The sequence below is a fragment of the Chiloscyllium plagiosum genome, unplaced genomic scaffold (genome assembly GCF_037043375.1).
Source record: "Chiloscyllium plagiosum isolate Xiang-an unplaced genomic scaffold, Cpla_swu_hap1 HiC_scaffold_5, whole genome shotgun sequence".
Classification (NCBI taxonomy): domain Eukaryota; kingdom Metazoa; phylum Chordata; class Chondrichthyes; order Orectolobiformes; family Hemiscylliidae; genus Chiloscyllium; species Chiloscyllium plagiosum.
In genome coordinates this window covers 30101516-30126974 of record NW_028270143.1, presented here as the reverse complement: position 1 = coordinate 30126974, position 25459 = coordinate 30101516, and the positions used below count along the sequence as shown (strand labels likewise).

The following is a 25459-nucleotide window of genomic DNA, read 5'->3' as shown; positions in this document are numbered from 1 at the left end:
TGATTTGAGCAGGCTAATATTTCCTAGCGTTTAGAAGATATCATTGAATCATTTTAAACTCTTAAGGAGTTTAGTATGGTCAGCACAGGGAAGATGTTTCCACTGGCTGATGAGCCAAGAATTAAGGATGAAGTCTCAGAATATGGATCAGTCATTTAGAACTGAGATCAAGATTTTTTTTCATTTCCAAGGGTTGTGAATATTTGTAAATCTGTATCCCAAATGGCTGTTGATGCTGTGTTCTTGAGAATATCTACGGTAGAAATTGATACATTTTTGAATGCCAAAGGAAGATTTGGAAGTGGGACTTGTTGGGGAAGCTGGAGGTGAGATTGAAGATAAACCGTGATCATATAGAATAGTGAAATAGATTCAAAGGTTTAAATGCTTTTACACCTTTTCTTATGCTAAACTGTAATTTACAATTTGTGAAAGTGAATTGGCAACTCCTTTTTACATTTGCTCATGGGAGGTGGGTATCATTTGTAAGATCATATTTATCACCTATCCCAATTGGTGATGAGTTGGCTTTTTGAACAACTGCAGACTGTATAGCGTCGGCACATTCCACAAAGCTCTAAGGAAAGAAGCTCCAAGATATTCATCCAGCAACAGTAGGAACAGTAATAATGTTCCAAGTCAAGGATCATATTCCTTCGAACAGAAATAGAAATTGCTAGAAAAGTGCAGCATGTCTGGCAGCATTTGTGGACAGAAACCTGATTTAATGTTTTGGTTCCAGTGATCCCTCTTCAGAACTGATATTCCTATGTATCTGTTGCCCTTGTTCTTCTCGGTGAGAGAGTGAATTTGGAAAATGCTGTTGACGAAATCGTGGTAAATTGCTGCAACAATTTTGCAGATGGTATGCATTGCTACCACAGTCCGACAGATTTGGAAGGAGTGGCATATTGTATTCTTACCAAGTGGGTTGCCTTGTCCTGGACTGTATCAAATGTCTTGAATATTGGAACTGAACTCATCCAGGCATGTTAGGAATTTTTTTTAATCTCACACCTGACGTGCTTTGTAGATGATTGAAAGGCTTTGAACAGCCAGGAGATGAGTTAAAAGCTGCAGAATTCCTAATCTTTGACCAGATCCTGTAGTCACTGTAGTAATATGACCATTAAAAGTTATGTTTCTGGTCAGCAGTGGCACTGTCACACCCATTCACCCTTTTGCCCAAAAAATGTTGATGATAGGTGAATCAACAATAGTAAGTCCTGTTGAATGTTGAGGAGAGGTGTTCAGCTTCTCTGCTGTAGTAGATGGTCTTTGCCTCACTCAAATGTTGCTTACCATTTTTCAGCCAAACTAGAAGCTTACTTCACATGGGTATGATCAGTCTCATTTTATTACATATGAAACTGTGTGCCTTTGTTCAACTTTCATAAGTAGATTTAGATCATATCTCCCTCCCAGAGGCCAGTCCTTATTCTGTTTGGTAGCTGCACCCGATATTCCCCTGAATTGTTTCTCGTAATTAGGATACATACTCACTATCTCTGACAAGGGACATTTGCCCTCTATCTTATCCAGGGTCGCACCCATTTTTATCCAATTTATTGTATACCTTCACAAAATTCATACTATTGTCTTGTACCTTTGTAAGGTTTCTGTTTTTAGTGCCTATTTAAACGATCTCATTCAGTGGTCCATCAGGGCACGTGAGAGTGAAATGAGGGAAACAAGCACACAAAAATGCAGACCGAGAGTAACGAAGGTATAACCTTACCTTGTGGCCCCGTTGGTGTCAAGTCCGACCTTTAGGCGAAGCTCTTCTTTTCCAATTTCACTCACACGTATCCCTTGTTGGAACCCTGCTCACAGCAACAAATTGTTAAAGTACCTATTCAAAACAGCTCAGGGAATCCCTGATGGACTCGACCTGTAAGCCTCTCTTGGTTCATCCCGGAGATCGTACTCTCTGGCAGTCTGGAATATAAAACTCTTATAGACAGCTTAGTTTAAATTATTATCTTTATTTACCAATGGCATCAATGTTATACTATAACGTAGATACCAACACGCCAAGCTTGAGCTAAGGTTTTAAAACCATTAGCAGAGTAGCAGCGCCAGCTCTTACCCCTAAGAGCTCTCTCAGGCTACTCCCCTTGTTGCTGTAAATAAGCTGTCTTTATACAGAAATTGGTACTGAGATTACAAAAACACCACATGTCCTTAACCAGATAAGCAGCAATAAAATGGCAAACGTTTGTAGAGGAAAACAAACGTAATTGACAGGTCTGAGTATGCTTGACTAATTAAGCTCCATGCACATCAAAGTGGGAAACCCTGATCTAGCCAGGCCAAATGGCCAATTGCCTTTAGCTAGATAAGCTCCCTTTTAACAGTACAGCATAATGAGAGACTTATCTAAACTATGTGGAAAAGGTCATGAGGTAATTTCGCTCAGCTCACATGCCCTGTATCATTATCCTACAAAACAGCTTTATAAAAAAAAATCATCTTAGATTTCCAAAATGCACATTCAATTCATAACCTTCCAGAATCATGAGCTCCAGGGAACAACACACAATCATTCAATACATGACAAGCAAGTGTACACTCAAATCAGACCACAAAAGAGTTAACTTTTCCACCTGTCTCTCCCTCTCACTGTGTCCCTTGAAGCCTTAGGTCAGTGAATGTAATTTATAGAAGAATGTTTTCTCTCTGTCACACATATGAACATCTTCCAACTTTCTTACCGTGTTAGTTTCAGCCTTTGTGTTTTCCTAGCTTGTAAGGGTAATATGACGTTCACACTCCAGAACAGTCAAAATTCCCTGAGCCATTTCGAATAGGTACTTTACCAATTTGAGCTTCATAAGTTCAAATCTCCTCTGTGTGGTATACATGAAAATGTATCAGGATTACGTGTATATTCTACTTAGCTTATTAAATTACAAGTTCTTTTCCTATTGAGTATGAGTTTTGTTAAGAGTCTTCAATATAATTGAGTTATCCAACGTCCAACTATAAAATATGTGCAGCTTCCATCCCTCAGGGTCAAAAGGAAGTATTGCCACCCATTCCACAAGTGAACAAATGTTATCACTTTATTCACACCGATCCATTGACTCTACGAACAGATGTCCTTAATTGTTCTTAAACAGTGCCCCCCTCCGCTGGTGTTAAGCACTTTCCTGCATATCCTGTCACAGATGTGTCGCATGTAAGGCTACAAGCTTTCTCACTATCATTAACAGAACTCCCCACTTCTAACCTTTTGATGGAGGGGAGATCATTGATGAAGTAGCTGAAGATGGTTAGACCTAGGACATATGAGGAACCGGGCTCTTGTGAACAGTGGTAATGTCTCTAATTCAGAGCCAAGATATGGGTTCAAGTGCCACCTGCTCTAGAAGGGTGTCTTAACATCTCTGATCAGGTTGATATAGAAAATATCTACTCTGAGGAACTGGGACTCCCATGTCAATGGTAATGCCCCTACATCTGAGCATTGAAACTTGGGGTTCAAGTTCCACCTGTTCCAAAGGTATGTAGTAATATCTCTGCAAAGTTGACTTGAAAATATTTTACTCTGAGGAACTAGGAACTCTTTTGCACAGTGGTAATATTCCTGCTTCAGAGCTCGGAGACCCAAATTCAGTCCCATCTGCTGCAGAAGATGTCATAACATCTCTGAATAGGTTGATGGAGAAAATATCTACTCTGAGGAACTCCAGCATTATTTCCTGGGACTAAGATGATTGACCTCAAACAGCCACAACTGTCTCCATTTGTGATAGGTATTAATTCAATCAATGATGTTGTCCGCCCCGATAGCTTGTGACTTAATTTTATGGGAGCTCTTTGATGTCACACTTGGTCAAAAGCTAGCTTGATGGCAAATGCCTCTCCATTTATATCTGTCCCTTAATTTTAATTTCCATTGACGTCACTACAAAATAGATTGTTGATTTGCTATCACCTGCTTTACACAATCACATCAAGCCAAAATTACCCTGAAAGGTAATCAGAAATTTGTATGAAAATAAAATTAAAGGAATAGGAATAATTAAATGAAACCATTAGAATTACTAGATAATATTCTGATGGAAATTTGAGTCATCAATAGTCACAGGTGAGGTGCCGAAGACTGGAGGTTGGCTGATGTGGTGCCACTGTTTAAGAAGGGTGGTAAGGGCAAGCCAGGGAACTATAGACCAGTGAGCCTGATGTCGGTGGTGGGCAAGTTGTTGGAAGAAATCCTGAGGGACAGGATGTACATGTATTTGGAAAGGCAAGGACTGATTTGGGATAGTCAGCATGGCTTTGTGCATGGGAAATCATGTCTCACAAACTTGATCGAGTTTTTTGAAGAAGCAACAAAGAAGATTGATGAGGGCAGAGCGGGGGTAGATGTGTTCTATATGGACTTCAGTAAGGCTTTTGACAAGGTTCCCCATGGTAGACTGGTCAGCAAGGTTAGATCTCATGGAATACAGGGAGAACTAGGCACTTGGATACAGAACTGGCTCAAAGATAGAAGACAGAGGGTGGTGGTGGAGGGTTGTTTTTCAGACTGGAGGCCTGTGACCAGTGCCACAAGGATTGGTGCTGGGTCCTCTACTTTTCGTCATTTATATAAATGATTTGGATGTGAGCATAAGAGTTAGTAAGTTTGCAGATGACACCAAAACTGGAGGAGTAGGGGACAGCGAAGAAGGTTACATCAGATTACAACAGGATCTTGATCAGATGGGTCAATGGGCTGAGAAGTGACAGATGGAGTTAAATTAAAATAAATGCGAGGTGCAGCATTTTGGGAAAGCAAATCTTAGCAGGACTTATGCACGTAATGGTAAGGTCCTAGGGAGTGTTACTGAACAAAGAGACCTTGGAGTGCAGGTTCATAGCTCCTTGAAAGTGGAGTCACAGGCAGATAGGATAGTGAAGAAGGCGTTTGGTATGCTTTCCTTTATTGGTCAGAGTATTGAGTACAGGAGTTGGGAGGTCATGTTGCGGCTGTACAGGACATTGGTTAGGCTACTGTTGGAATATTGCATGCAATTCTGTTCTCCTCCTATTGGAAAGATGTTGTGAAACTTGAAAGGGTTCAGAAAAGATTTACAAGGCTGTTGCCAGGGTTGGAGGATTTGAACAATAGGGAGAGGCTGAACAGGCTGGGATTGTATTCCCTGGAGCTCCAGAGGTTGAGGGTGACCTTATAGAGGTTTACAAAATTACGAGGGGCATGGATAGGGTAAATAGACAAAGTCTTTTCCCTGTGGTCAGGGAGTCCAGAACTAGAGGGCATAGGTTTGGGGTGAGAGGGGAAAGATATAAAAGAGACCTAAGGGGTAACTTTTTCACACAGAGGGTGGTATGTGTATGGAATGAGCTGCCGGAGGAAGTGGTGGAGACTAGTACAATTGCAACATTTAAAAAACATTTGGATGGATATGTGAATAGGAAGGGTTTGGAGGGATATGGGCCAGGTGCTGGCAGGTGGGACTAGATTGGGTTGGGATATCTGGTCGGCATGGATAGGTTGGACCGAAGGATTTGTTTCTATGCTGTACATCTCTATGACCCTATGACTTAAGGTCACGAAAATCTTTGACAAGGCTATAAGGGCAGGGAATTTCAGTGTTGGTTGGTGGGTAATATCATTCTGTATTTCCTATCTAAATACTGTTAACTGTCACAGAAAACAAAGTTGTGAGAATTTCAAATTTGGAAAGGATATGTGACTTTGCAAAATATGATTTTTTTTCAGATCATATTCCAACATATGTGCACATTTCACAAAAAAACAATCGCAATACCACAAAAAATACCTACATCAAGGACTTAGATGTTATCTTTGAAGTTAAACTTCATGATCCCAGTGAATATCTGAAAAATGCTGCCATATCCTATAGTTGGGATTTTGGTGATGGACATGCGCTTTTATCAAAAAGTCCAACTGTTCTACACAACTTCACTAGTTCAGGGAATTTCAAACCTAAATTGATTGTTGAGGCAATTCTATTAGTTTCCTGTAGCTCCATTATACCAACTACATTGAGCCCAACTACAGAACAGGGCACTACAACTGAATTGAGCACTCCAACCAAAGGGAGCATGACAACCGATTGGAGCACCACGATCAAACAGAGCACTACGATTATATCGAGCCCTACCACCGAACAGAGCCCTACCACTGAACAGAGCCCTACCACTGAACAGAGCCCTACCACTGAACAGAGCTCTACCACTGAACAGAGCCCTACCACTCAACAGAGCCCTACCACCGAACAGAGCCCTACCACCGAACAGAGCTCTGCAACTAAACTGAGCACTGTGACCAGTGCAGATACTACAACTGGTATGTTTGATTTTTTTTATTTTACAATACAGTGCCAAGAGGGAGTAATGCAGTCAAATGTTTAACACAATGCTTTTTAATATTGAATTTTTTTAAAATTAAATTTTTTTGTAAAATTAAAATGTTATTTTGTTTCTGAGACACCGGTGAGAAGATAAACCTCTCCTAGCAGACTACTGCAACTTTGGAGGATGAACACAGAAATGCTGGGAAAACTGTGTAAACATTTACACCGTTTTGCCAGCATTTACACAGCTTTTCTGCCAAAGATACAGTGGGCAGCTGGGAAAATCTCCTTGAAATCTGAAATTTCCAAATATTTTCAATTGTTTATGATACTTGCATGTACTTACCTATCTTTATTTCCAAAAGTGTTGTACATGGGGACTCAAGAACAAATGTCAAAACGTCAGATAAAGCAGAATTAGAAAATACAGAATAATTGAAACTGAACATGTAGTTGTTATTCTGACTCTGTTTTAAAATCATTTATTCTGTCATCTGCTGTTTATGTTTCTGTTATGAATCATTTGTCCGTTTTTTAGGTGGGCATTGTTCAAGTTAACTTATTTGTGGAAACACTATAGCACACCCAAGGCAGACCAATGTAATTACAGCTTACAGGTTTATAAATTTTAAAAAATCTGCAGATGCTGGAATCCAAAATAGACAGGCAGGAGGCTGGAAGAACGCAGCAAGCCAGGCAGCATCAAGAGGTGGAGAAGTCGACGTTTCAGGTGTAACCCTTCTTCAGGACTGGGTGTGGGGGAGCTGCAGATAAAGGGGGAGGCAGCAGCAAGGTGTAAGGTGTGGGGATAGGTGAGGACAGGTAGAGGGTATGACCTGGTTAGTCAATGGGAGGAATGAATCCAGTTGGTGGAAGGGAGGGGAAGGGTCTGGGAAGGGAGTTGGAGGATGGGGAGGGAGGTAATTTGAAATTGGAGAACTCAATATTGAGTCCTCCAGGCTGTAGGGTGCACAGGCAGAAGATAAAGTGTTCTTTCAATAGGAGCTGTGGTTTGCTTTGGCAATGGAGGCCAAGGATGGTCATGTTGGAAAGGGAGTGGTTGAGGGAATTAAAATGGGTGGTGACTCTTTTAACCTCATTTACAGCATCAGGTGCTCCCGATGTGGTCTTCTCCAAACCGGGGACACCAAGTATAAACTCAGGGTCTGCAGGGACCGACTGGACCTCCCAGTCACCGCCCATTTCAATTCCCCCAACCACTCCCTTTCCAAATGACCATCCTTGGCCTCCTCCATTGCTAAAACAAACCACAGCTCCTATTGGAGGAACAACATTGTATCTTCTACCTGCACCCTACAGCCTGGAAGACTGAACATTGAGCTCTCCAATTTCAAATAACCTCCCTCCCATCCCCTGACTCTCTTCCTAGCCCCTTCCCCTTCTTCCACTGCTCCCTGCCACCAACTGGATTCATTCCTCTCATTGACCAATTAGGTCATATCCTCTACTTGTCTTCACCTATCCCCACTTCACTACTCTGCCCCCGCCTCTCCCTTTATCTACAGCATCCCCACACCCACCCCCAGTCCTGAAGAAGGGTTACACCCGAAACGTCGACTTTTACACCTCTTGATGCTGCCTGGCTTGCTGTGTTCTTCCAGCCTCCTGCCTGTCAACTATAGGTTTACAGAGGCAGTTTCTATTAAAAATCTGTACATAGTGGTTTATAATAACAGGAAGTACAAACACATTTCTATTATATTCCTAATCAATCACCCATGCTTCTTACAAATTGGAAATTATAATTGTATGTAGAATTTCAGACAGATAATTGAAAAAGGAGTATGAAGTGGGAATAGGAGTGAAGGGAAGTTGGAAAATGGGAAAGACAGAATGTAAGAGAAGGGGGATAAAGGTGAGAATATGGAGGTGGCAAAGAGGAGGATGGGGTGGAAACAGCTAGAGAAGGACACGAGGAGTAGGTGTGAAGATAGAAAGAAATGAAGAGAAAGCACAGAACTGGATGCAGGAAAGTAGGGTGAAGAATATGGAGAGGAGGACATGCGGAGGGGTTAGCAAGGAGGAGACTTCGAGGTAAATGGAGAGATAGGGAAGGAATGGGATGTGAAGCAGTGGCAGTGGACAGGAGAAAAGGAAAGAGGTAGTGAGAAGAATCGGAGAAAGAGGGGGAGAAGAGGAGTTGACAGGAGAGGGATGGGAGGAGGAGAGAGAAAGAAAGAGGAAAAGGAAATGGGAAGTTAATCTATTGTGAAAGGAGAAGGAAGGAAACATGCAAGTGGAAAAGAGGAAAGAAAGGGATGAAAGGGGAATTGGGATAAATGTGGAGAAGGGTTGAGCGGATAGATCACATTTGGTTGGATAATATAAATATTCCCATTTAGCTTCTTCTTCAACCTTCCTCAATTCCTCACATTCCCCCTCATTTCCTTATCCCTTTCCCAACCTCAACCAACTCTTTCACTACTTCTTCCTTCCTTCTAGCTCTCTTCTTCCCTCTACCTTTTGTCTTCCTTCTGTCTCCAATTTTTCTTACATATGGCGACCGTATGAATGATTGTGCTTATGCTCAATTCAAATGTTCTTTATCTCACTTAACCTTGTTCCCTCAAAAGTTACAACATCTTGTTACTTCTGTTGCTTCTATGTCAGCAAAAGCAACCACCCTCACAAGAATACATGAAGCTGCAAGACCTACAACTTCTCCAATAGGTTCTTTTTACTGACAAGGGAAGGAAGTAAGGTCGAGATGTTTACGCAGCACATGAAGCAAAAATGATAGACAAAAATCTAATTCCAAAAGCGCAAAGAGAAATAAAAATACAAAAATGTTGATAATGCACATCAGGTCCATCAGTTTCTGAAAGGACAAAGGACATGCAATCATTCAAGTACAGATCCTTTGCTAGAATTAGAAATGGGAAGATAAGAGAGATCAGCGATAGAAGTGAAGGCAGAGTGTGGGTGTAGAGATCATGAGTTGGAAATACTGATCCTTGTCAGAAAAAGGTCTTACAGGTAAAATAGGCAAATTTATAAGCTCAGTAGTTAAGAGAGTGAAAACGTTGAGCAAATGGAGTAGCAATGGTGGTCGGGGTTGAAATCATTTGTAAAGTAATATGACAATAATGATCATGGTCAGTTTTAGAAATTAAATTTAACTTCCACCAGCTTTGATCCTGTGTAACCAGGAGAGTAGTCTGGGGATCTGAATTACTATTCCAGTGACATGACCACTGCACCACCCTCTCCTTCTAGATCCCAAGCAAACTAATACTGAGTCAAGGTCAGGGGACAAAATCATCTTCACATTTTAAGTCACCCAATGGTATTCTTGGAGTCTCTGCTCAGAGGGAGAATGTCCAATCACACCCAATCACATGGCAGCTAGCAAATGATTAGATGTGCAAGGCAAAGATCCTGGTCAAACATGCAGGAGGCATGGACAGGGAGTCACTGGCTCCACCATTACAGGAGCAAGCATTCAGATCCATATTTGAATAACACTGAGATAGCAATGCACACTTTCCATCCAGCAAGAATTGATCTACTGGCAGTTATACAGTGACAATTGCCTCATTCCTACTGGATGGTGTCACAGGCCTTCCTGCTGTATCATTTCATTGCCCTTTCCCTGAAAGGTGACACTAAACCCACGACCCCCTTTTATTTTTGACCAATTTTGAATCACATTAGAGCTTTCTTTGGCACCATCAGCCAGCTCACTGCAACTGCCTCCCATTCTGCACCCCTGTCAAGTCTGATTACCTTTGACCTTGCAACATGTCATCCTCGACTCTTCTTCTGTCATGCTTGCCCTTTGTTATCTGAAATTCTTAGGTCTTCATCATTGACTTTCCCAATATTTCCCTTGATATCCCCACATCCTACTTGAACTACCACCTATCAATGTTGTAGTCCAACTTTCTCACTCTGTCACTCACAAGCTTTGATAGGGCTGCCACTGCCCTCCTTCCCATGGTCAGCCATGTTTTCTTCCTTGTTCACAGCTCCCATCTGATTTCAGTGCATTGATGCCTCCTCTCCCTTAGTTTACAAAGCTCCCCATTCAAGGAAACCAATTACTACTCAGTCTAAATCCACCAGTGTGACTCCTTTGCTTGCTACACACCAGCTTTAACTGAAAGCACATCTTTATCTTATTCTGCATGCTTAATTCCAAATGTACAAATTATTCTGATTTGTATTTTAATGAGTGTTCATGACATGCTAATATATTAAAAATAGATTTCTTTTACTTGCCATTGCAAAGCACAATCTGTTGTCAGTCCACCAGAACCAAATTTTATCCTGAAATCGGGAATTTGACATTGCTGAATTAACTGTCCTCTCTAGTCTCACTTCCCACTCTCAGGAACATCACAATATTCCACTGAGGAATTCATCAAAACTAGGGTAAACAAAATAGTCGCAATGAAAAAACTAATGATATTGATGATGATAAATCCCCAGGATTGGTTTCCATTCCTTGAATTAAAACAAAAAGTGAGAACAATGCAGATACCATAAATATAATCTGTCAAAGTCCTCTTGACTCAGGAATTGCTCCTCGAAGTTAGAAACATGTACATGTTATTTTATTAGGAAAGATGATGAAGGAAATTATTGTTCATTTCTTAACATCTTTTGTCAGGAAATTGCTGAAGGATAAAGTGGCTGAAAACCTTAACCATTTTTAGTTGATTAGGAGGATCCAGCAGGGATTTATGAAGAGGATGTCATGCCTGACAAATCCAAAATTTTTTTTAAGGAAGTGGTTGAATTTGTGAACGGGAATTTCGATAGTTGTTATTTATATGGCAGTGTTGGTGTTGACTGTGATGCATGGAGGGTACACTCGCACATAATGGCATTGGATGAATAAACTCCAGTGACCAGCTTCTCCTTCACTCTAAATGCAGCATATTTGGCATTACTGTCACAAACACATTTTACCAACAAGCTAATAAACTGAGAAGGAGGATCGCAAAGTGTTAAATTGTATACAGTTGCTGTGTTGGGAGAATCCCAGGATGGCAGTTTCCCACATTATTCTTTCAGAGAGAGAAAGAGGAGCACTTCTGCTCTACCTGAGCCAACAAAATAATGTCAGAACTTGTCTCTGTTTTGCTTTAAGCCAGGTTTGATTGAGCAGAGTGATTACATGAGGCTCTCTGCCCTGTATGTGGTTAAAATAGCATCAGAGACTATGAATGACATGGAACCTTGAATACGAAAGAATGGCACTTCTGCGTAGTTCAGGTGCATATGTCAACTACCTAGTTTAAGGCTCTGGGGATATCATTGTAAGTCAACTATCTCTATTTCTACTCTAATAATCCCCTGTTCCCACAGTTAGAATCTCCCCAATGTGTTGTTAAAAACATGCTTGTCCTTCGTGTGTAGTATTTAATGTATTCATTTTATTTCCTCCCCAGGTACCACAACAACAATTGCTTATACCAATGGTACAAACAGTCCACTGCAGCTTGAGAAAAGAGATGTCTCAGGATTAGCCTGTAATCTTCACAGATATGGTTACTTTGAAACAAATATCACAGTTCTGGGTATGCAATATTATTTGAAAATTGTGTTGCAATCAAATATCCCAACCCAATCTGGTCTCACCTGCCAGTACCCAGCCCATAACCCTCCAAACCCTTCCTATTCATATACCCATCCAAATGCCTCTTAAATGTTGCACCACATCTTCCACCACATCCTCTGGCAGCTCATTCCATACACGTACCACCCTCTGCGTGAAAAGGTTGCCCCTTAGGTCTCTTTTATATCTTTCCCCTCTCACCCTAAACCTATGCCCTCTAGTTCTGGACTCCCCGACCCCAGGGAAAAGACTTTGTCTATTTATCCTATCCATGCCCCTCGTAATTTTGTAAACCTCTATAAGGTCACCCCTCAGCCTCTGACGCTCCAGGGAAAACAGCCCAGCCTGTTCAGCCTCTCTCGATATCTCAAATCCTCCAACCCTGGAAACATGCTTGTAAATCTTTTCTCAACCCTTTCAAGTTTCACAACATCTTTCCGATAGGAAGGAGACCAGAATTGCATGCAATATTCCAACAGTGGCCTAACCAATGTCCTGTACAGCCGCAACATGACCTCCCAACTCCTGTACTCAATACTCTGACCAATAAAGGAAAGCATACCAAACGCATTCTTCACTATCCTATCTACCTGCGACTCCACTTTCAAGGAGCTGTGAACCTGCACTCCAAGGTCTCTTTGTTCAGCAACACTCCCTAGGACCTTACCATTAAGTGTATAAGTCCTGCTAAGATTTGCTTTCCCAAAATGCAACACCTCGCATTTATCTGAATTAAACTCCATCTGCCACCTCTCAGCCCATTGGCCCATCTGATCAAGATCCTGTTGTAATCTGAGGTAATCCTTTTTGCTGTCCACTACACCTCCAATTTTGGTGTCATCTGCAAACTTACTAACTGTACCTCTTATACTCGCATCCAAATCATTTATGTAAATGATGAAAAGTAGAGGAACCCGCACCGATTCTTGTGGCACTCCACTGGTCACAGGCCTCCAGATTGAAAAACAACCCTCCACCACCACCCTCTGTCTTCTACCTTTTGAGCTGGTTCTGTATCCAAATGGCTAGTTCTCCCTGTATTCCATGAGATCTAACCTTGCTAATCAGTTTCCCATGGGGAACCTTGTCGAACGCCTTACTGAAGTCCATATAGATCACATCTACTACTCTGCTCTCATCAATCTTCTTTGTTACTTCTTCAAAAAACTCAATCAACTTTGTGAGACATGATTTCCCACGCACAAAGCCATGTTGACTATCCCTAATCAGTCCTTGCCTTTCCAAATACATGTACATACTGTCCCTCAAGATTCCCTCCAACAACTTGCCCACCACTGAGGTCAGGCTCATCGGTCTATAGTTCCCTGGTTTGTCTTTACCTCCCTTCTTAAACAGTGGCACCACGTTTGCCAACCTCCAGTCTTCCAGCACCTCAACTGTGACTATCGATGATACAAATATCTCAGCAAGAGGCACAGCAATCACTTCTCTAGCTTCCCACAGAGTTCTCGGGTACACCTGATCAGGTCCTGGGGATTTATCCGCTTTTAACTGTTTCAAGACATTCAGCACTTCCTTCTCTGTAATCTGGGCATTTTGCAAGATGTCACCATCTATTTCCCTACAGTCTATATCTTCCATATCCTTTTCCACAGTAAATACTGATGTAAAATATTCATTTAGTATCTCCCCCATTTTCTGTGGCTCCACACAAAGGCCGTCTTGCTGATCTTTGAGGGGCCCTATTTCCTCCCTAGTTACCCTTTTGTCCTTAATATATTTGTAAAAACCCTTTGGATGCTCCTTAATTCTATTTGCCAAAGCTATCTCATGTCCCCTTTTTGCCCTCCTGATTTCTCTCTTAAGTATACTCCTACTTCCTTTATACTCTTCTAAGGATTCACTCGATCTATCCTGTCTATGCCTGACATATGCTTCCTTTTTTTTTTAACCAAACCCTCAATTTCTTTAGTCATCCAGCATTCTCTGTACCTACCAGCCTTCCCTTTCACCCTGACGGGAATATACTTTCTCTGGACTCTTGTTATCTCATTTCTGAAGGCTTCCCATTTTCCAACCGTCCCTTTACCTGTGAACATCTGCCTCCAATCAGCTTTCGAAAGTTCTTGCCTAATACTGTCAATTATTTTGAATTGTTTTTCATTGTTAGATGGAATTGTCGGAGTCAGCATTGTGGAGGTGACCAGTGTTCAGATCTCCACAGAACTTCAGCAGAACTCCATGGTGAATTTTGTTGTCACATGTAAGGGCAGGTGAGTATGTACTTTATAAGAAATAGAAGCTAGAGTAAGTCATTGGGGGCCATGGTGCCTACTCTATCATTCAGTAAAATCATGGTTGGTGTTCTACAGCAATTTTGTATTGCTGCCTGATTCCCATATCTTTTCCCATATCTATGGTGTCCAAAGATCTTAAATCAATCTCAGCCTTGAATATGGTCAACAAATGAGCATTCCCAACCCTCTGAGGGATACAAAATATTCACAACTGTCTAAGTAAAAAAAAATTCAAATTAACTCCAGGTGCCTTTTTCCAAGAGCACTGACTCAGCAAAAAGTTGCTTTTAGATTGTTTTGCAGCTTTCCTTTCCAAGGATGAATGTGTGTCTGACCATGAGTGATTGGATTTGGACCAGAGCATTCCATGTTCACAAGGCCAGGTTTGCTCAGCAGATGAGTGGATTTTCAGAGTAGAAACTAAGAAGTTTATTACATAGATTTCCAACTCCAAACAAAATACCTCTCTTTGAAAGATCCTCACCTACAAGCTAGTCTACTTGAACTGGCTCCCAGCTGTTGAGGAGGACTCCACAGCTGGCTAAGGGCTCAGGTAGGAAACATGCAACTGCTGGTATTGATGAGGGAGGGGAGGGGGGTACTTTATTTGAGGGAGGGAAGAGAGGAGATACTGAGGCCCTGACTGTTATTTTCAAATCCTCTCTGGCCACAGGTAAGGTCCTAGAGGACTGAAGGTTTGCTAAAAAAAAACATGAGGAAGGGATAGACTAGGTAATCACAGGCCAGTCAGTCTAACCTATGTGGAGGTGAAATTATTAGAAAAATTCTGAGGGATAGAATATATCTGCATTTGAAGAGACACAGTTTAATGAGGAACCTGTACTGTTCATACACCAGATTCTGACTGAGCAGAACTTCTACTTTATAAAGACTTGCAGGTGTGGGTAGAGAATCCAGCTGCTTAGGTAATATTGTCGAACCTTACCTCAGAATCACAGAAGTATTATGTTGCAGAAGGAGTCATTTTAGCATGTCATGTCTGTAGCAACTTTCTGAGTAAATATTTTACTCCGTGTCATTCTCCTACCTTTTCCCCATTTAGATAGATGCAATAATTTGCAGTATTTTCTTGTTCAATGTTCTGGTCTACTTTTATGGAATTGCAGCCCAGATCTCAGCTATAACCTGACTTCTGTGTTTTTCCCTTGCAGTATACCTACTGACGTTTGCACTATAATTGGCGACAGTTCATGCATGATGCTGCAAAACATGATCTGTGACCCTGTTGAGGCTGTTGATACATGTTATTTGACCCTTCATAGACGCTTCAATGAATCTGGCATCTACTGCGTCAACATCACATTGAGCGATAATACCAGTTTAGCTGTGGCTAGTACTCTAGTATCAATTGAAGGTAAGCACTTATTTTCAATGACTAGACTTCTTTAAGTAATAACTACACAAGGTTCATTTGTATTGTAGCTTCCCTGCTATTTAAGAATACAGTAAATTAACTAATCCACAGAAATTATGGTTTAAGATCTGAATTTGTATTTCTTTCACTTTGGTGAGCAGAAACACGTACTAACCACAGTCTCTTCAGTTCCTTATTCCACCATTCAGATGGACCACGACATACAGTAACTCATCTACCCACCTTTGATTCATATCCTTGATAACGTTGCCTAGTAAAAATTTACCAACCTCCGATCATGAAAATTTCCAATGACACAGCATCTACAGCCTTTTGGAAGAAGAAAATTCAAAATTTCCACTCTTTTGTATAAAATTATTTTAACACTTCAGTTGATTTTTTAAAAAATAAACTTCAATTAGATCAATCTTATAAACTGAAAGGAATGCAAGTTAAGCATATGCACCTTTTTTTCAAAAATTAATTTCTTATAATTCTGTTGAATTTGAACTGTACACTATTCAAATGCCAACATACCCTTCCTAAATTGTGGTGCTCAAAACTGAGCACTATACTCCAGATAAGATCTGACCAAAACTCTGCTCAATAGAAATAAACTTTCCTCCCTTCAGCATTCCAATACTCGGTAAATGCCAACATGTTCTAACTATTTTAATTACTTTTTGAACGTGCACAAGCATTACATTATCCATAGCTGAACACCCAATCCACTTTCCTCCTCCACAGTTTCTAGTCTCTTGCCATTAAGAACATATTCCAATTTTTTGCATTTGAACTGAATGGTTTCACATTCCCTCCCTAGGCATATAGGGTTGAATTTTCTCTACCTGCCTAGAGATGTTAGAGGGGTGGGTAGAGGAATTTAATTGGGTGGCACATGACAGGTTAATGTTTTGCTGTTAGGCTGTCAGACCCTTTCGCCTTCCTGTTTTGCAAAAATTTGCATTTCATAAATACTCATTAGCATCCCAGCCCAGTAGAAGTATGTTCACAAACAAAAACCAACATTGTTGGAAAAACTTAGCAGGTCTGGCAGCATCTATGGAGAGAAATTAGGGTTAATGTTTCAAGTGAGGTTCGGAGTTCTGAGGAAGGGTTTCTCTCTACAGATGCTGCCAGATCTGCTGAGCATTTCCAGCAATTTCTGTTTCTCTTTCAGATTTGCAGCATCCGCAGTTCATTTGAGTTTTTTTACAATAGAATTATGTTCATAGCCACAATTTTCCTGGCAAAAATGGAAACGTGTTCCCAAACTCAACGTCTACTGACGAGTAGATTCTTTCCTTAAAGCTTTGATGAATAAAAACATGTTATAGTTACTCCACTACTTCATAACTAAGGTGTTTCTTTGTGCAATCACTTACAGTATTAAAAAGCCAGCAATGTGAAGCCTTTTCCCATTGATCAGCACAAGAAGTCTCAGTACTATGTAGCCTGACTATTTGTTATTAAACGCTTTAAGTGTTAGGAATGAAACCTGACCAGGCCAACAAGCCTGCCCAAGTGAAGCAACCACATAGTCTGATGACAGAAATCTGATTGGGGTATGCAAGTGGGCTGAACTCAAAAGGCTTTCTCTTGTGCTTGTGCCTTCATCCCAGGCAGGTCTTTGATGAGAAGCTATCAGATCACATTCTCCTAGTTGTAAAGATGAGTCAGTGACTTTATGTTGTATGAGATGCTGAGTGTTGTAGCTTCTTTTATGTTTTAAGTGTGAACCCTAGAAGATGAATGAGTGGGAATACCACTGTGGTGCAAGTAGTAGACATACAGTTGGTGCAATTAAGTGACAATGATGGTACAAGAAACATCTTGGCTGTGACAGTCCTGGGCTGTGTCAACCTTACTATGTGAATTCACACTTCTAGGGGCTTGAAGCTTTAAGTAGACAGTGGTGTATACCCTGTCAGAGCGAGCACATCATTCATCATCTTGTGACACTGAGACCAGCTTCTTCTGGACCACCCACACATGCTGACCAAAACAGCCAAGTTGCCTTCATCGGTTGGAATGGTTTCTTGTTGCCATCCATAGAGCAAAGAGGTTCTCTTCTTTGGACAGTCTTCAGGAGAACTTCTAGGGAGGTGTTACTAAAATATAGTGCTACTTTTTGCCTATTCTTTGACATTTCTAGGGGTGAATAGGGGTGAAGCGCAGAAGCTGACTGATGCTTCTTGGTTGCAGAGGGTGAATTGTTGATCTGATATCTTTTAAATATAGTGCCTGGATTTTGGAACTTGCAACGTCCTGGTGGACTTCAGAGATTTTTGCCTATAAAATTTGGTGTTTTACTCAAGCATGAATATATAATGAGCTGAACAACATAATTACATTAGAAAACCAAACCTGTCTCAAGTGGAAGCCCTTCCCACACTTTCATACAGTTTCACAAAAAAGAAAATTTCACCTATAGAGGTAGGAACAGGCGTTGAATCATTCAACCTCGCATCTACTCTACCATTCACTTAGATCATGGTTGATCATTTGTCTCAACATCACTTTCCCACACTATCCCCATGTTCCTTGATGTCACATGTATCCAGAAATCTATTGAATTTGTCTTGAATATGCTCAATAATTGAGCATCCACACCCATACCCCACTGCAGTAGAGAATTCCATAGATCAAGGCTGCTCTGATCAGCCACTTTCCTGACTTATCCCATAATCCTAGATTTCCTCAATGACTACAAATTTGCCTATCTCAACCTTGCCTATCCAATCCACGCTCGACAGCCCTCTGCAGTAAAAGATTCCACAGATGCACCACCCTGAGAGAAAAAGTCCTACTCATCTCTTTCTAAAATGGGCAACTTCTTACTTTGAGATTATGCCTTCTAATCCTAGACTCTCCCACAAGGGAAAATAACATCATTGTGTCAACCCTGTTAAACCCCTTTATGAATCATAACCCCTTCTCATTCTTCTAAACTCCAACCAATACAATACTCAACCTTTCCTCATTTGAAAATCCCTACAGACCCAGGTTCAACCTAGTAAACCTCCTCTGGACTGCCTCCAAAGCCAGTGTATCATTCCTTAGATAAAGGGACCAAACTTGTCAAAGTATTCTTTCTGTGTTCTGACCAATATCTTGTATAGTTTCAACAAAATCTCCCTATGTTATATTCCAGTCCTTTTGAAAGAAAGGCCAACATTGCATTTGCCTTCCTTGTTATCCAATGAAATTGGACGCTCGTTTTTTCATAATATGTTAGGAGCACCATATCTGTTTGTGCTGTTGCTTTCTGTAGCCTAACCAATTTGAATGATATCAAACTCTTCTTTTCTTCCTGCCAAAGTGCACAAACTTACATTTTCCCACATTATATTCAATCTGCCAATTTTTCCCCAATCACTTAACTTGTTTAAAAGCAAATCACTTAACTTGTTTATATCACTCAGTAGACTTCTTGTTCCCTATGTCCATATCCAACTTGAGTATCTAACTGTTCAATTCCCCATGTTACCCTCTCAGTCCTAGGCATATTGTGTCAACAAGCCAAGTATAGTCATGCACTATTGCACCATCAAAACCAGAGTATTGTTGACTGATGACTCTTCTCCCATATTATCCCTTTTCCCTCCATACCATTATCATTTCCTCCCACTATATGCTAATGCACCCCCCCTTGACAATTGTCACCCCCTTTGCATCCCAGCAAGCTGCGTCCAATCCCCTCAATTGAATTCCTCACCATCTCTTTCACGTCACTGACCCTCGTTAAGATTTCCCCTAGACATCTAGCAAATGAATTCTCAGGACTGACTGTGGTCCACCCCGTGACCGACTTGGATGGTCATCCCTGGCTGATGTCTAGTCCTCTGACTAACCTATGTGCAGCTCCCTGACTGACCTCCTGTGAGTCCCCGGACTGGATCCTCTGACTGAAGGGTACCTTCCCTTGACTGAGGACTACTCTCTTTAGACGTTGAGATATTGCCATTTGATTGAAGCACATGCCATGTGTTTGGTGTGTATGTCGCTGGCACATAGTGCAGCTGTGAGACTAGTGTCACATGATACCATAAAGTAACATGTCCACCCCCTTGACTGATGACTGCTGACAACCTTGAGAAGCTGTCTGGCTTAGTATCTGCAATAAAAAGCGAAACAAGAAGTACTTTGGGCATTTGGGAAAATGCAGACAGACAAGGCAAAGTAGAGATGCTGTGAGCATCTAAACAGGTGCAAAGTGAGTGAATACAAAGAGAGCAAGTGAGAATCCTTGAGATGTTATCTGGTTAAATCTATGATATTGGTATCTATCTGTGTGTAAAGTGTCCTGGCAGCAGCGTTCCAATGAAAAGTGCTGGTGCACTCCAAAATGCAGCATGGAAGTGCAGAACCATTATACAAGTGGATCAGAGATGTGCCATGAGAGTGTGGTGAGGCTGGTACATGTCTAATACCAATATCTGTGGCAGGGGATGCATGTGGCCACTGCTCATGGCGTGTGCACTGAGAAGTTGTGGACTGGTGTTCAAGATGGATGTCCTTATGAGCAAGTGGCAAAGTGGAGTTGGCAGGTAACTACTGTGATTTTCATGTCAGGACAATGTCAGGAATTGTCGCTATTTAGTTTCAATCTGGCAGGTATGCTCCGTATGCAAATAGGCCTTTTCCCACTCACTAGCGAGAATCTCATCTTGTTGTTCAACACATGGTTGAAAAATAAGACTTTTTTCCTCCCGATGTCAAGATCCTTGCTGACCATCTCACAATTGTCCCAATGTTCTCAACTTTGTCGATGTTTTTTAGTGCCTGGGTAGGTTATTAACCATACCCTTTAAAAATTCTAACCATCGTCCTCCACTAATCTTCCTTCTTAAATAGTGGGGTTACATTTACTATTTTGCAGTTTGCAGAAACCTTTCCAGAAGATACAGAATTTTGAAAGAAAACCAACCGATGCATCAAGTATCGCTGTCGCTAGCTTGCTTAACACTCTGAGGATGTTGGAACAAATTACGGCAGATGCTGGAATCTGTACTGAAAACCACAAATCCTGGAGATCACCGTGGGTCAGACAGCATCCATGGGGAGAGATCAAGCTAATGTTTCAAGTCAAATTCCCATAACTTCCCCCGTCTGTATTTTGTAGGGATCATTCCCTCTGGGACAACCTAATCCATTTCACAACCAACAACAACACACCCCTCTCCACGGCACCTTGTTATGTAAATACAGAAGGTGCAACACCTGCCTCTTCACCTCCTCCCTGCTCACCATCCAAGGACTGAAACAGTCTTTCCAGGTGAAGCAGCATTTCACCTGTACCTCCTCCAATCTTGTGTACTGTTTTTGCTGCACACAATATGGTCTACCAAACACAGAAGAAAGGAAGGCAGAGAGGTATTGAGATGTAGAGAGATAATTTGAGAGTTTGGGTCTTGGGCGAAGCAACCATTAATGGTGGAGCAATTACGATTGGAACACACAAGAGACCAGAATTAGAGGAGCACAGACATCTTGGGAGATTTTGAGGTTGGAGGAGATAAAACTAGGGAGGGGCAAGACTATGGGGATTTAAAAACAAGAATGAAAACCTAAATTAAGACATTGCTTAACAGGGAGTCAGGTTAGGTCTATGAGTCCAGAGGTGATGGGAAAGGAATTGGCTGTGAGTTGAGATTTGGGCAGATGACCCATATATGGAGGGGTACAGTGTAGAAGACCACTCAGGAATGTGTTGGAATATTTTAGTATAAAAGCAATAAAAAACATGTAAGAGAGTTTCATCAGCAGATAAACTGAGACAGGGTGAAGTTGGATGATGTTATGAAGGTGGAAATAGATAGTCTTAGAGATGAAACAGTATGAAGTGGGAAGCTCATCTCTTAATTATTGTGACACCAAGGATATGAACTGACTTCCTTCATCTCAGAGTCGCTAGGGAGAAGGATGGAGTGGACCGATCCACTCTTACAGGAATCCAAACATTGCTTTCTGGTTAAATATCCCAGCTTTCAATTTGTTTTACTTTGCTTTACCACTTTGCCTAGATGATGATGATCATTGATATCTGAGTCTTATATATGCCTTGTTCTCTAAAAAGAGATTTTATTTGATGACTCAATTTTGAATTACTTGCAGGTTCCAGCAGTAATACAGGCCTGCATGGTGTCTTAATACTTGGCATTTGCCTGGTGATTCTTATTATTGGTGCTGCCTTTTTCCTATACAAGTAAGTTTTGAGTGATCATCAGAAAAAGAAGCATAAAAATAACTGATTTTTAAAAATCTGAATGCATTTAATACAAGCCATTTATAGGGAAAATATACTAAGAAGTTGTAATAACATTGAATTCCTTTCCTTTTCACATGACGTAAGTCTTAAATTCCTTCTGATCAATTCCAAAATGTAACTGGGATTAATTTTCAGTTGTGTGACTTGAAAGTAGAGCAAAACTTTGTTACACTGAAATTTTTCTTCATTTTATTCGATGAATTAAATTCCAGTAGGAAATTCCATGGCCAAAAGTTCTACTGTATCTACCCCACCTCAAGTATTTGTGCCTGGTTGGAAAGATTTTGGGTTTTCTTGGGAATTCTGCTCTGTCTATATTTTAAATACTGTTGCTGGATGTGAGATGGTATGAATCTCAATTAGGCACAATACATAGCCCCAAAACTTTTCAGGCTAAAATAAATAATTCCTGTAGGGGATCAGTTATCTTCTGGGAGAGTTTTCTAATAGAAGCCGTAATGCTGAAAGGTCTCTTTTTGTTTGGAATTGGCTGGATCTCTTTTCCCTGTTGTGAGATATAATTGCACACCTTTGGAGCAGGTGAGACTTGTACCTGTATCTCCCAGTCCAGGGCTAGGGATACTACCACTGCAGGACAAGAGAGCTCTGGTTCAACTTTATTGATGCTAATGCCTAATTTTGATTACATTGAGCTCAATTTAGGAAGATTCTACAATGAGCAGGTGATTAGCCTGGCCAGGTGACTACCCAGACCCTGAAACCAAATATCAATTCAAATATGTTTTTAGAAAACATATTCTCTGATTCTAGAAAGTTCTTGCTTCAGGAATTTCTTTCACAAAGGGAGCATGCAGACAAAGCCTTTAATAGAGTCCATTCAGTAACCTCTATGTCCAGCACTTGAAGTTTTAATATCCTCATGCAAAGAAGCTTAGAGAAATAAGGTGGAACTATGCTTAATATGTCATACATTTCCTTGTTGTGTAACATGATGTAGTCAGGAAATTTCACCTAATTATGAAATATAAGGCAGAAGTCCCTCAGGAGCGATATGAGTCTTGAAAATGAATAAAATGTATGTAACTATCTAAGTATTGAAAATCTTTAAAGGAGGCTGTATGAGGTTATTTTTAAAACATGTTTCTAAGAATGTAATTTATGATAATGAATAGAAATAAATGGTTGGGAGATATTCCAATCTTCCACATTATGGATTGCAACAATTCATACTTAAGTTTTATATTTTACAAATTCATAAAATACATTGTACATGTTTTTGGCAGCAGTTGAAGCAGGAACTACAATCAATTTGATTCATTAAGGATGTGAAACTTACTTTGCAGGCGTTACAAAGAATATACACCAATTGTTAGACGATTGAATGACAGAAATAAACAACTGGTGGTGAATAATGGTGATGCCACTGTGTACTTCAATAACCTGAGAAACAAACTCTTCCTTGTGAATGATGAGAAGAGCCCATTACTGAAGAAACCTGGAGTCATTTAATCAGAGATACTCATCTAACCAGAAGTGTGCTCCAGGAACAGTCAACTTTCTGTCTGAATACTTGTGTTGCTTCTGCAAATCTTGAATGTAGAAATATTATATTATACTGCTTAGCTCCTCTTTACAAGTAGATTACAATATAAATTACTTGAAATCCAGCTCTCCTTCACAGTGCTTGAGGGTATAAGTCTATATGTATTTATAAACGTTATAAGCAACTGCAAATGTTGGAGATAAACTTTTTAAATGCCATTCTAAAGTTCATTCTATTCACTACAAGCGAAGGGTCTGTTTCCATGCTGTACATCTCTATGACTCTCATGAGATGGTACAGTGATGGCAAAATGGCAGTACCTGGATGCACATACTGGATTTCTATTGACACCAACATGTTTCAGTTAAGAATCTATACAAAAGGGATGTTCACAGAGACCCTTCTAGAAGTGCTAGCTTTTGAGTTTCTGCACATTTGCTTAGATATGATAGTCATAAAATTAACTTTTCTACTTGTATCTCTCAGACTTGTGTCAAAAGTCTTTAAAACAGATAATGTCAAATAAACTATTGTAATGATGAATTATAAAAAACAAAAACTGGCCTTATTTTTGTCTTTTATCAGTTTGAAATTGGGAAGAATGTCTGGAATTGACTTGTGCAAAAATTAGCCAAAAAATCCACAACGTTTATTTATCAGTGATTTTGCCCTCTTGTCTGAGTCTATAGATTAGGTTGTATTCAATAAAAGCAAAATACTCAAGATGCTGTAAATCTGAAACAAACACAGAGCATGCTGAAGAAACTCGTCACAACTTTGAGTCCAGTAAGATTCTTCAGTTGTGAAGAAGTCACACAAGACTTGATACATTAATGCCATTTTTCTCTGTCCACAAATGCTGCCAAACTTGCTGACTTTCTCCCAACATTCTCTGTATAGGTTATATCCAGGTTTTGAAGTGAAGGCCACCATTATCCATCCTAATTTCTTGCTGCATTTGTCTGCTAATTTATAGTGACTCATATACAAGACGGAATTAGCGAGTTTTGAGAAGATTTGTAGCTCAGCTTGACGTTCTGCATGTAGGTTTGCTTGCTGAGCTGGAAGGTTCGTTTTCAGGTGTTTCGTCACCATACCGGGTAACATCTTCAGTAAGCCTCCAAATGAAGAACTAGTGGTGTAGCCTGCTTTCCACTGATATGTTTGAGTTTCCTTGGGTTCATGGTGATATTTTAGGTCCAGTGACCCTTCTTCAGAACCATGCTGAAGAAAGGTCACTTCTGAAGGGTCACTGGACCCAAAATGTTAATGCTAATTTCTCTCCACAGATGCTGCCAGACCTCCTGAGATTTTCTAGAAATGTCAGTTTTTTCTTCAGATTTCCAGTATCTGCAGTTCTTTTGGTTTCTGGTTAGTTGAAAGTGTTACCATCAAGGCAAGAGGGTGAATTGGATTCCTTCTTTTCATCCTCCCCAGTTAGCAAGGGTTTAAGTTTGTTTTAGATTGTAGCTACATCTTTTCCTATATTAAAGTGCAGTACATTGTTTTCACCAGAGACAATAAAGAGGCAATTACATGGTTAATTTGAGTGAAAGGCACAGCAATTTCATTACCTGCCTACCCCAAGAATGTAATAAACACATCAAGCAAATGGCCTCAGTGAAATCACATGGGTCTCACACAAAAAACAACAGCTACAAAGTTGAAATTGGATAGTACGCAGTTTAAAGAAATTTAGTGTTTTTGAGATGGTGTGAACTTGTACTGAATGGTTTCATCTAGTGGCTGAAGTTGGTCAGTATAGGAGTTGCAAGGTCATTGTAACTGGCTATCTCTAACATCTGATTAATTTTTAAAAATTCAAGATGTGGAGGAGCTGGTGTGAGACTGGGGTGGACGAAGTTAAAAATCACACAACACCAGGTTATAGTTCATTTGGAAGCACTAGCTTTCGGAGCACTGCTCCTTCATCAGATGGCTGTGAGGTCCTAATAAAGGAGCAGTGCTCCGAAAGCTAGTGCTTTCAAATAAACCTATGGGACTTTAAGCTGGTGTTGTGATTTTTTAACTGAAAAATTCAAGGGAGTACATTTTTTGGATGTTGTATAAGCTACATATTGGGCTGTATTTCTTTTTATATTTTGTATGTATTCTAGTTTCCAAATTATTTCAGCTGG

At 40.5% G+C, this 25459-nt stretch overlaps 1 protein-coding gene across 1 annotated transcript in view; it reads left to right on the top strand.

Moving 5' to 3' along the window:
* LOC122549763 (protein QNR-71) overlaps window positions 1-23885 on the top strand; it is a 41819-nt gene extending 17934 nt beyond the window's left edge. The window contains exons 6-11 of the mRNA XM_043689752.2: window positions 5732-6322; window positions 11747-11875; window positions 14045-14147; window positions 15344-15546; window positions 21664-21754; window positions 23122-23885. Coding sequence (XP_043545687.2) covers window positions 5732-6322; window positions 11747-11875; window positions 14045-14147; window positions 15344-15546; window positions 21664-21754; window positions 23122-23287 — 1283 coding nt within the window. The 3' untranslated portion in view covers window positions 23288-23885. The remainder of the gene's footprint in view (window positions 1-5731; window positions 6323-11746; window positions 11876-14044; window positions 14148-15343; window positions 15547-21663; window positions 21755-23121) is intronic.
* The last annotated feature ends 1574 nt before the right edge of the window (window positions 23886-25459 follow it).